The sequence below is a fragment of the Mugil cephalus genome, chromosome 2, assembly GCF_022458985.1.
Source record: "Mugil cephalus isolate CIBA_MC_2020 chromosome 2, CIBA_Mcephalus_1.1, whole genome shotgun sequence".
NCBI lineage: Eukaryota > Metazoa > Chordata > Actinopteri > Mugiliformes > Mugilidae > Mugil > Mugil cephalus.
The window spans coordinates 8,565,601-8,577,708 of record NC_061771.1 but is presented as its reverse complement, the minus strand read 5'-3'; the positions used below and the strand labels follow the sequence as shown (position 1 = coordinate 8,577,708).

At 44.6% G+C, this 12,108-nt stretch overlaps 1 protein-coding gene across 2 annotated transcripts in view; it reads right to left on the bottom strand.

The window, feature by feature from the left end:
- The window catches only part of grk4 (G protein-coupled receptor kinase 4), a 41,586-nt gene extending 31,331 nt beyond the window's left edge, over window positions 1-10,255 (bottom strand). Inside the window, exon 1 of one of the 2 annotated variants that reach the window (XM_047577922.1) lies at window positions 9,891-10,255. In XM_047577922.1, the coding sequence (XP_047433878.1) occupies window positions 9,891-9,942 (52 nt within the window). In that variant the 5' untranslated portion in view covers window positions 9,943-10,255. The remainder of the gene's footprint in view (window positions 1-9,890) is intronic. The other variant, XM_047577921.1, reaches the window with a different exon arrangement.
- Window positions 10,256-12,108: the final 1,853 nt, after the last annotated feature.

The following is a 12,108-nucleotide window of genomic DNA, read 5'->3' as shown; positions in this document are numbered from 1 at the left end:
CAGCACGTTGCATCATTTGTCAACCTGCTTGCACGAAGACTGATCGCAACTCAAACCTAATTAATGAGGTGATGAAATCCTTGGATTTATCAAGGATTAAACGGAGAAAAAAAAAAGAAGAAGAAGAGAGATTTTATTTGATGTGATCTGGTAACATTTTATAGACTACTTTTGTCAGCTGAAGCCCAAGCGTAGCTTTAGGCTTCATGCGGCTCCTCCGTGTTGTTGTCCTGAATTGTTTCGCAATTCTGGATGGTAAAAAAAAAAAAATCTATGAATACGGTTTATTGAAAAAAAGGACAGAGTTTTAAATGTTTCACGACTCGGATGGCTGCACAGGGCTGGCGCGAGCGGCTTCTTGCTGATGCTGCTGTGTTGGCTTCTAAGATCGCGCAGGTCTCGTGACTGCAGGTATGTTGACAGACCCGTTGTGGCACTGCAGGGCATTCACACAGGCACCCACAAAAAAAATGTTCTCCTGTTACAGTAAGCGAATGCATAAGAGAAAGACAAACGTTCGTGTTTAATATCGAGTCGGTTTGCTGTGAGACTGCAGCCAGCTGCACGTAGCTAGTAATTTTGCGGGATAAATCTTTTGTTTACATTTGAAGTCAAATAATAATAATAATAATAATAAAATAATATGACCAGCTCTGCAGAAAGGAACTACTACTACTGGTTTAAATTGTCCGAGGGAAATTTAACTCTATGTGGTGTTAAGAAGGGAGGCCTAAAATTAAAGTGACGAAGGAAAGGGCAAATTTTACGAATAAAATCTGACAGACAAAGATACGAAGACAAGAAAGAGATTTTAATAGCAAGCTAAGGAAGAGTGCGCACGCCTGTCAGAGCCGGCTGGGCCACCCCACCCTGTTTAATGTCACTCTGACGTCAAAGCCATGTGTGCAGGCCCTTAATGCAGACAGGATGGAGCAAGTATTTATTTAACTTTGGTTCTCCCCTCCGAGAGAACGGGGCCCTCCATAAACACCGACTTCAGAGTCGTTTCGCTCATTCATGGCCGAGCTGCAGCCAGCTCTGAGATCATCAAGCAGGATCCTGGGACAGGCCGGCGCATGTGCAGCAGAGATGAGATTTCAAAGTGGGAACATGTTGAGAAAGCCCGGTGTCAGAATATGAGACATACTCGCTCAACTACGAGGATGCACATTCCTTTCCCTGAAGGATTTACAGGCGGCGGGGTCATCATGGCCGCACAGGAGTAAGACGTGTAAGATGTCACCAGCGTTTCTGGTTCGCGTCAGACCGGCCGCAAATCGCCTCGCATTACCCTCCTCAGTATTTCTCCATGTTTGGTGTCACTCGCTGCTGTCAGCGATCCAACAAAAGCGAAATTTCACGAGGAAAAAAAAAAAAAAAAAAAAACGTCTGTAAAAAAACTGCTTGGGGCTCAGATGAATAGATGAACCCAACATAACACTCGGCTTGTTTACAGCGGCTTTATGTAACCAGGTCTTCCTTGTTGATGAAAGAAAAGCCTGCGGTTCTTATCTTCGGGCTATTTCTTCAAGTGCCTTGATGGAGAACTCATATTTCCGCAATGTAATCAAGTTTTTGAATTTCAAAAGACAATCACTTTCCACCACTTTTATTTGATTTGTCGGACTTGTTACCGTAGATGCAACGATCGGTGTGTGTGTCCTGAGATGTATTTTGGTTTGGATTTTCTTCATTTTCAAGTCCGACCGGTTAGACACTTTTAAAGAGGGAGCCATGGGAAACACAAGAAACGAAAGTAAGCATCTACACAGACTGCTTTTTCATGAAGCCTGTTTGTTTAACAGTCTGAGGTGAGCTATGGGCGCACTAATGAACGCGCATTCATGGCTCCCTTGTGTCTCTGCTTTGTCTCTTACACACATGCCTGTTAATGCACGTGCAGGCCGAACGCAATCCAGCACCATCCCAAATATGTTCCTCTCCCTTTCACCCCCTTTCTTCTCCCTTTCATCTCAAGTGGGAGAAGGAGCCAAAATGGATGTCACACAGCAGACTGTGTCTGTATCATCAGGATGTCTCCCCCCACACATCCTAGTTCCCGATCAGTCACAACATTAAAACCACTGACAGGAGAAGTAAACAACACTGACCATCTTGTGACAACCCAATGTTCTGTTGGGAAACTTTTGGCATTGTGTGGATGTTACTTAGACATGAACCACCCACCTAGACCAGACCAGACACCCCCACCCCACAGCACTGACACTCCTTGATGGCAGCAGGATGCAGCCTGACACAGTCACACATATAATAACATTTAGGAACAACTAAAACAAACATGAAGAACAGCACAAGGTGTTGACCTGGTCTCCAAATTCATACTCAGTAACGTTAATTCCCAAACTCGGGAACGTTAATTCCTCTCAACCCATAGGACCAATAGGACCTCCACTAACAATGTCCTGTTGCCAGACACCACAGGACACCCTCAGAAGACACATCTCCATTTTCTGATGAGTCACAACTGTTTTGGAGGCGCAAAGGAGACCAACACAATAATAGGAGTGGTCAGTGGTCATAATGTTATGCCTGATCGTAAATACTTCGAAGACAGTTCACAACTTATTTTACTTCTTTTCTTTTCTCCTGACTGGCAGAATTATAACTTGACTGTGGATTTAGCCCATCACATCGTATCCTGGAATGCTGTAGATCCTGTCATATCATATCTTATCTTATCCTACCCTTGCAAGCATGTTAAAAGTTTAAAACTCATTTACAAAATGTACATTTAACTTAACCGATACATGAAATAATTACTGGTAGATTACTACCTGGACTTGGTAGAGTCACTGGTCTGAATCACCTCTACATCTATGACCAAAGTGAGAAAGGGACACGGGCCCTAAACCTGCTTCCTGGGTGCTGCCCACTGCTCTATGTGGCCTCACTACGCTCCGTGTATTCAAACATATTGGTTCAACACCGAGAACAAATTCTATGTATATACACGGTATACGTGGCCAATAAAGCTGACTTATGTTCACCTTTTACATTCACAAAATTAAACAACAAAAGACTAAATATAGTCACTGAGAAAGCCCAACTCTTATTACGGGAATTAGAAAAGCACTTATTTGCACATGCACTCAAGAAACGAATCCTCTTTCTGTGAAAATTACAGAAATCAAAGTGATAAAACACTTGGGAGGAAAGTGCATTACTGGCGACTTCTGTCGCTGCGATTCTCAGGTCCTTCGGATGTTACTGTGAACGCAGAAAGCAGCGCAGCGCTGCCGTCTTCACGGCCCGTCTTTATTTTGAATCGCCATATGGAGAGAAGCAGCTCACCCATCTGACGAACACATGTCACACGCTGACACTCGGAATAACCGCCACGAGGCCAGAGAATCCAGCTCGTCTGTGACAGTCACGGAGCGACGGCGAGAAGCAGGCAGCCAGTATTTACATCTTCACGCAATATGCTTCGGGCCGAACGCTTACACGCGGCGACTTACGGAGAGAGCCCAAGAAGGCCCATTTCATTCAACCCTGGAACAAACAGCCGCACGACGGTCAAAGAGCAGGGCCACAGGATGCTTTTAGCATGAGAATGAAAGAGAAAAAAAGAAAAAATAATAGAGATAAAAAGCCAAATATGCTGTTAAGTAACCCCACTACATTTACGCGCTGGTAACATTTACTTTAACTTTCAAAACACTGATAATAGTGTTTGCCAAGATATTTTTGGCCAAAGTAATCATACCCTGAATATTTGGTGCCAGCCCATAGCTCATGCCTCCTCCGATATGACCCCCGCCCTGCAACGGCACCAGCGACCTAGGTGGAGGTTTCGGCTTCGGACGCGGTACTCTCCCAAAAACTTAAATGGTAGGAAATGAGCGAGGGTCAGGCGCAGTTTAGGCCCATTGTAATACGAGCGTGCACACGCACATAGGCACAATGGAGCCCGGCCGTGATAAATGAATGGCCTGCTGCTTTCTCAGCCGCTCTCCCGTCGTCCAGCGCGCGATTGGCTGGCGCGGCCGCCGGTAAGGAAAACATTAGCTGCAAGTATCTGTGTAGCCCCAGTGTTTGAGTAAGGTAATCCGTCTGTGTACTCGCACTGAAAGACACACATCAGCTGAGAGAGAGGAACAGGGAAACATGTGAATGTCAGGCAGCGCTGCTCTCCTCCAATCCTCACCTCGCTCACATGCCCCGAGCTCAGCCTCCCGCTGCCCTCCCCATATAAACAGTTTTCTTCTCTTGTTATGCCTTCATTATTTTTTTATGGTCAGACCTTCCTCTCTCTCTCCATATGGCACTGAGAGGAAGCGTGGGTCACGTGCAAAAATGCGAACAACATTACAACAGCAGAGTAAATTCCAGGACACGACAACAAACAACTTAACAAAGCAGCGCGGGAGGGGGGTCCTCACATGACGTAGGGCGAGACACGCACTTTTTCTCATGAGCCGTAAAGACACACACACACACACACACACACACACACTGCACATTCAGCGGCGTGTTGTGGTGTTTTTCATAACCTTTCCTTCCTCTGCCCCCATCTCTCTGCGCCGCTCGAGATATTCCATTAAATGGAGCCGAGACGTGCTTGAAAACTGACCCTTGTTTTTCGGCGGCTCTTGGGGGAGAAGAAAGAGGGGAAGGATGGACGGCGAGGGAACGCAGTTGCTGCGTTTCCACTCCCCCTAGAAATGCGCAAAACCTAAATATCGCAATAGAAAAAAAATGGTAATGGAAACACCTAAAAAACTCGTATCGCTAAAACAATTTTACGTCTCCATGAAGTGGTTTTTCAGATGTATCGATATAAAAGTTGACCGCAAAAGTCCAAAGGAAACACTTTTTTCGCACTTCTCCGTCACCGGCATCACCAGGGATGACGCAGGGGGTCATGTGACCAGTTCATCTGAAGTCCTTCTTCCTCGATGTGAAGTCTCGCGTGATGAGAATTTAAGAGAATTGTGTGATATCACGAGACAAGACTTTACAAGAGTTACAGCTCACTCGCAAAAAAAAAGAAATACTTTTCAGTGGAAACGGTTACAAAGCACAGCCGTATTTTAAAATTTCACAAATGTCGCTTTTATTTTGCGAAGAGCTGAAACGGAAACGCAGCTCGAGAGACTAAACTTGAGCGAGACGCTAGCTGACTGACTTCACGTGTGTGAGAGGACAGGCTGAAAGGTTAATCGTCTAAAAGTTATCTCCAGATGAAGGGCCCACCGGTTAATTTCACGGCCAAACGAGCCCTTGGGCATGGAACACGGAGCACAAATTACACCTTGAGGATTAGCTGTGATAACAACAAGTTAAACTTGAAGACAAACTGACATGAAATTTAACAAAGTCAGACAGAAAAAAAAGGGGAATGTTTTTTAGAAGGGCAAACTGATAAAGAAAGATACATCCTTTGACTTGCTGTGAGATTTTGAAGAAACAAAATCTAAATTTGTCCAATAAAAACCATATAAATACACTCTTACATGTACATTGTTAAAAGCAGGGTGACAGCTGGCTCCTAGTAGGAAGAACACCCGTTTAACTTTTAATAAGGCAGCTGGTACAACATCCTTATGATGTTCACAAAGTGCTTCCAAACGTCCTTTTTTTTTTTTTTTTTTTTCGTGCTTAGTCAGCTTGCCAAGAAATGTGTTAATGAACATCCCAGTAGCCGCCCAAGCTAAGAGTCGCTGCTAGTGCCGTGCAGCGGAGCCGAGCGCGCAACACACGACGTCCCATTCCCCGCACAGCCCATTTGTGGGTGCAATACTGTAAAATGAGTCCCACATCAAGGGACAGTCACAAAGCACTGTGTTTTATGAGCCTCAGCTGGAGGAAACACCCCAGAGTGATGACAACAAGTGTTAGCCCAACGACAACCACAAAACTAATAAAGCTACGCTGGCTAACGTCACAGAAAAACCCTCCCAGGCTGTCTGAAAGGACCTGCTAGCCTTCAATTTGAACCGGGTGGTGGAGAGCACACAGAGGTTAGTGATACCAGCAATGACAAAAATCAAAGCCTGCAGCATGGCCCATTAGTTATATAAGCAGGAGGAAAGTGGCGTGTGTTTGTTTAAAGAGTGTGAGAATAGGAATGTCCGGAACGCGTCCTTTTTTAATGAAGAAAACGATCTAGTGATTCCACACAGGAAATCTCTCCTGGTCGCAGCCACATTTGATCCACATTAAAAAACGAGAGTGTAACGTAACGTACGTCCACGTCCCTAACGAATACAAGTTTGTATTAAAGAGAAATAATGCCCAGCTGCCTGGCTTAATCCTGCTCCTTCCTTTCCTTTGGACAATTTCATTTCCTCTTAGCTGCAGAATATTTCTCTTGTAAATCTTTAATCTGTAAGGGCTGATGAAAGTTGGACAGCTGCACTCTGATGGTTTACCAGGTTATTACACAGAACTGCTGGCATTTTTTTGCCAACTCTGAATAAAAGGGTCGTCTATCACAAATCAATCCTGGAGCTCACGTTGTGGAAAAGTCATGTTTACCCTAATTGCTAAAAACATTTGCGTTTAACAGGTTTTTCTGGCAACACCTCAACATTTTCCATTTGATGAACAAAACAAAGAGGAAAACAATTTATCAAATAACATCAAGTTTTTATAAAGTTCCCAATGGATCTCAAAGCATCTCGGTCACCCAGACGTGTTGCTTTCATTAAAGGTATACATATTTACTTTAAATAAAACTATATATTTTTTATTATTATCTTTCATGCCACCAGCGCTGCTCTTTACACCTACTATATTTATAACACACAGCTGAATGCAGCAAGTAAACACCGGCTCTGGAAGGGCACTCTGGGTAACGTAGTCAACCACTGAAACCCTTTCCAAACGTATGACACGAATATTGGGAGCGACCAAGTGTGCCAGGATGTTCAGTCATCCCCATAAAGATGAGAGCACACAGCCATTTCCGAATTGAGCCAATTGTTTACAACATCATTGTCGAGATCACCATTTGTTTACTTTTCCGGGTCTGCAAGAGGAAGTGAGCAGCTTGCTTCAAATTTCCCCGAATTCAAACAGACCCATAGCACTTCGTCAAGACAACAGATCAAATTATATATATATATATACATATTTTTTTTTTATACGTTTCCCATTTTACATGAACCATTGTTTTTTGCGACGTTGGTGTATGAAAGGTCCTCGCACTTTATTAAGGGGCTCTGAAAAATAAATGTACATTTACAGCTGAAGAGTAAACATAATTTTTCCCAGCACACTTCACACGGCCATCTGCTCGGCTATGATAGGCCGCTCTGCCAACTCAGGTGCTGCGCAGCATTGTAAACAGTGGAGTCTGCAGGACAAACTATGATACCGCTGTTACTTAATCATCTCAGGTGCTTTCAACTGAAAAAGAAAAAAAAAAATTCGGTGAAAAGACACCAATTATCGGACTAATGCCAACAGACGTCGACGCGCATGCAAAACTCTGTCATTAAGGGTCAGCATCGACAAGCGCGGCGCGAACAGCGAAAACCTTCTTGTGAGACACGCCTTCCTCTCGGAGGCGCAGAAAAGTAAACCGATGTTAGTTTCAAAGGCTGTCAGCGTGCCGCTGTTTGCTTTCCACGTTTTATATCAAACGCATGTGTGAGCTTCGCAGATGCAGGGCGGGGAGTAGTGTCATCTCTAACCACTTCCTTGGCGTGTGTCACGTCAACTGTGGCAGACAGGACCCACCCGTCATAACACTTCTCTGGCCACCCAGTTGCACATGCACAGGTTTGTAAAAATGTCAGACTCGTCAGCTTTTTTAAGTAGCAAGCGACGTGCACGATTTACGCGGACTTGAAAAAACAGACCCGCGTGCGCGACATAGGATTTACAGTTCGTTATCTCTCGTCTCCACATTGAGGTCAGGAAGTTGGAGAACGTCGGATTTAATGTATTGCTCAAGGACACATTAACAGAGCAAACTCTTGCTGACTCAGTGGCTTTGGACAAAGCTCCTGCAGCTGCAGAACCATCTCCATGCAGGCTCTGTTGTGTGCAGTGTAGCCTGAAGGTGACCAAACAGAAGAGACTCCGGGATAAAAGGTCACCGGCACCTAAATAGCCGAGGGAGTTTTCTGTCTGGATTTGTGTGGTTAAAGGTGTGGTTCGTTTCTGCAAACCTTGACTATCGAGCTGTCAGCGTGACACGTTGAAACACTTTGACAGCGGTGAAAAACGACTTCTTGAGAGATGACTTAAAATGGAATTAGTTTCCAGTGCATCTTAAAGGAATAAACCGGGAGCCATTATCTGTTTTAAACCACGCTATAATTAACACAATGAATGGTATAGTGGGGAGACATTAAAAAACACACAACACAGACTGTGCGCTCGTTCTGTTCGCCGTGTCTGCTTTCGTCCAATCACAGCTGCAGCGCCGTAATGAGCGACTGGTTGATATTTTAACTCAATAAAACTGACATAAACAATTCTCTGTCAAATGACTAATCAAAAAGCTTTCAGAAGCCAGTGCTCTGATCGTGCCCCGCCGTCGACGTGGACCGCACATTGACACGCCAGGCTCTTGTGTCACCTTTGTCACTGGAGGCCTTTTTCGGACCCGGTGAAGGATGGGGCTCAGATCCGATCCCCGTACCTCAGAGGGCACTCATGGTCATGACAGGCACCATGTAGCGTCGGGGAAAGGAAGGCACGGCGCCCGGCGAGGAGAAACTGCTGCTACGAAATGGATTCACCGCTGCTGTGAATAATCCATTTCACAGCAGTGTTGGCGTTGAGTCTCGAGCTGAAACGCATTCTGAATATAATGTAAAACATGAGCGGGGAAGGCCTCTGCATAACCGTGACCCCCCTGAGCCACCGAGAGTGACTTTGCTGTGGAACAGAATTGATCCAACTTGCAAATATAAATATCCTCTGGAAGCGTTCGCTGGTGTCCGATCAGTTGAGTAGGAAGGGAAAACAAAGTGGGGAATCGTTGAGCCCCCCCCCCCCTTCCTCCTCTGGCTGCTGATACAGTGTTGCACACCCACCCTTGCGCCCACTCGCTGGCTACCAAAGTAGCCTCTCTGCTCTGCCATCTCCTGGAAAAACAGATGGACACTCGCCTGTTCTCCACCTCCAGGTGAGCCGCTGCGGGATCAGCAGCGCGCACACCCGGGCCTGGGCCGCCGGGGTACACGGCCTTCCTCTGCATCTTTAAAAGAAATAATAAAAAAAAAAAAAAAAAAAAAAAAAACCCTTCTCCAGAATCCCAAACCTTCCTCCCTCCTTATCAAACGCCGAGCGTCAATGCAGCGGCACACTTCTGCGTCACGTTCACTTTCTAATCAGGTTTGAAACACACCGAGCCCTTCAATGACAGGTACGAAGGCAGCGAGGCGCAAAGCCCCTCTGCGCAGCTGTATTTTTTTTTTTTTTTTTTATTTATTATTTTTTTCTTATCAACTCCGTTGTCAATACGAATGAAATGTGAATACCATTAAATAGCCGTTATGTCATCGTAAATATCCGCTAAGAAAACCCTCTGGTGCTAGTGTGAAAAAATTTGCTCGACAGCCTCTAACGCAACGCCTGCCATCTAAGCGCGATGCTGCAAACACTCCCTGCGTTGTTCATCTCCAGCCCTCTCTGGGGCCTTGTGTCAAAAGCTGCCCGGTAAATACGTGTGTCGGTAGCGTCCGAGATTTCAACCGAATGCGTGAGGAGTTTTTGCCCGGAGACAAAGCAGTTGGTGCGCGCGGGGATGGGAGACGGACGAGGCATAAATCCCAAGGAGGACAGCCGAAAAGCTCGGGCTCGTCCGTGGCCATAACGTTGAGGTTGGATAAAAGATAAAAAAAAAATAAAATAAAAAAAGAAGAAAAAAAACACACACACACATATAGTAATGAATTCTTTGGACGTACCTTCCCTTGCCTTCAGGAGAACCGTGTTGGCCACGATATTTTCAATCTCCATTGTCAGAACGTGAATCCCGAGCAGTCGCGATACATTTCACTGAGAGGAAAAAGACGGTTGTTTTTTTTTTTCTCTCTCCCTCTGATCAAACGTGCCGACAACGGTGAGGCTGCTGCACGCGCACAGGGTGGACGCGGCACTGGCGCATAGTAGGACTTTAATAGTGGTCCCCGCTGCTCTCCATTGCAAGATGTTTTAACAAACCCTACGGACCTATATGATTACGACGGGGCTTGTTAGCATTCACAGCCTCCCTCCCTTCCCTCTGTGCCTGCCTTCCTTCCTGCTTCGGCTCCCCCCTCCTTCTCTTCTTCCTCCTCCTCCTCGTCCTCCTCCTCCTCCTCCTCGCCCCTCCTCTGCACAACGAGAGTAGGAGGGATCAATTTACAACCAGTGTGCAGCCACACACACATCCACACACATAAATGCATTCAAACTGTACATGCATGCATGCATGCATGCATAGAATACACCCATTTCCTACAGGCCATTTATTGCAATTTTACATCTAAATGTGTCGTTTTCGTCCCTTCAGCAGACATCCCAGCGTGTTACAGTGAGGGGAGACCCTGCTGATAACAATTTGATCAACACAAATGGATTTTTAGCCAAATATGAACAAGCTAATAAATAAACTTTTCCGCTTCGTGATTTGCACATGCTACTGGCTGATCTGTCCATGCAGCCTTTTGTTACAGGCCTCTCTTTTTGTCAACGCCGGTGTGAGGGTTTTAAGTTGGTGAAGGTACAGCCTGGTGAAAAGGGTGAACACACTGGTCTGCTCCTCCCTCGGTGCCACTCACCCTTTGATCTGCTCAACCCACAACGCTTTGGGCAGAGCAGCAGGAAGGAGAGACGCCCTCCACCTCTTAGCATGATGCTGAAAAATTGTTACTCTCTTTATAAAATTTGATCTCAAAAACATTTACACTTTCATTCGCATCTTGGTTCATGAAGCTATTCCCCGGTGCCTGAAGGTATCTGTGGAGGGTGAAGGAAGTCAAAGCCCATTAACTTCCATCTACTCTTCCCTTTGTTAACTCAGAAGTCAGAGGATTATATCTGAAAGGATGGAATAAAATATTTAAACTGCCAAAGCCTTTTTATTAAGCCTTTCTATTATTAATCATTGTGTGTGACCAAACGCATAATTAATAATTAGGTAGGGCTCCATCGGTGGAACGGGAAAAACTAACACACTTAACATGAAGTATCCCAGATGGTCTGTAAAGATTCAATGCCTCCACCTTGTGGCGATTATGCATAAATACAAATATACATAATATCCAGAAGTTATACATGATGCTTTGGTAGTCCTATTATCCTTGGGGTCAATTTGACCCCAATCAATAATCATCATTCAAAAAATAACAGTAGATGGAAGGTCAACTCACTGGTAGCGAGGGGTTATCTATGTAGTCAACAAATAAATAAAGTGCCTGACACAAAAACTTGGTGAATAACTTTATGTAAATCATTTTCTTGAGGGTAAAATGTGTTAGTAATATTTGAGGATAATAGGAGGGATAATAGTTCAAGCAAACATAAACAAGTATTGTATATGGGTTAATTGGTGGCCTATGTTTCTGATTTTAGCACAAACTTGAGTACTTATTTTAAAAGAGAAAACAATATATATGAAATTGCTGGTATGCTAGTGGTACCACCACTTTTGTAGAAAATTACATTCTAATTCTAAAAAATCTCAAAAATATTTACACCTGCAGCTTTTCAGATGTGAGGATTTGATGCTTTTCAATTTACCAGTCACTCACCGCATCTATTGGCTTATTAAAAGAGACTGAAAGGACGATAATGACATGATAAGAATTCAGATACAGTTTTGTATAAAACAGTTGCAGGGATGCCTTGGTGGCAAAAGAGGCTACAACCGTGACACATTCATCATATCAGTCTACTGCTTCTCTTCAAATCAAACCTAAAGACTGAGATACACATGGACAAAATTGACCTATTGGCGCTATATTTTGGGGGAGAATATTGTTTGTCTGTGGCTTTCAGGATGCCACTGTTGTTTTAGGAAAGCGTCCGTTCCTCCTGGCGTCTGATACATAATTAAACTGTGAACAGTCTTTTTTTCCACTCACTTTTACTTTCAGTCTCACTGTGCCTTGTAATGCAGACTACATTTTGAACACTACGTGG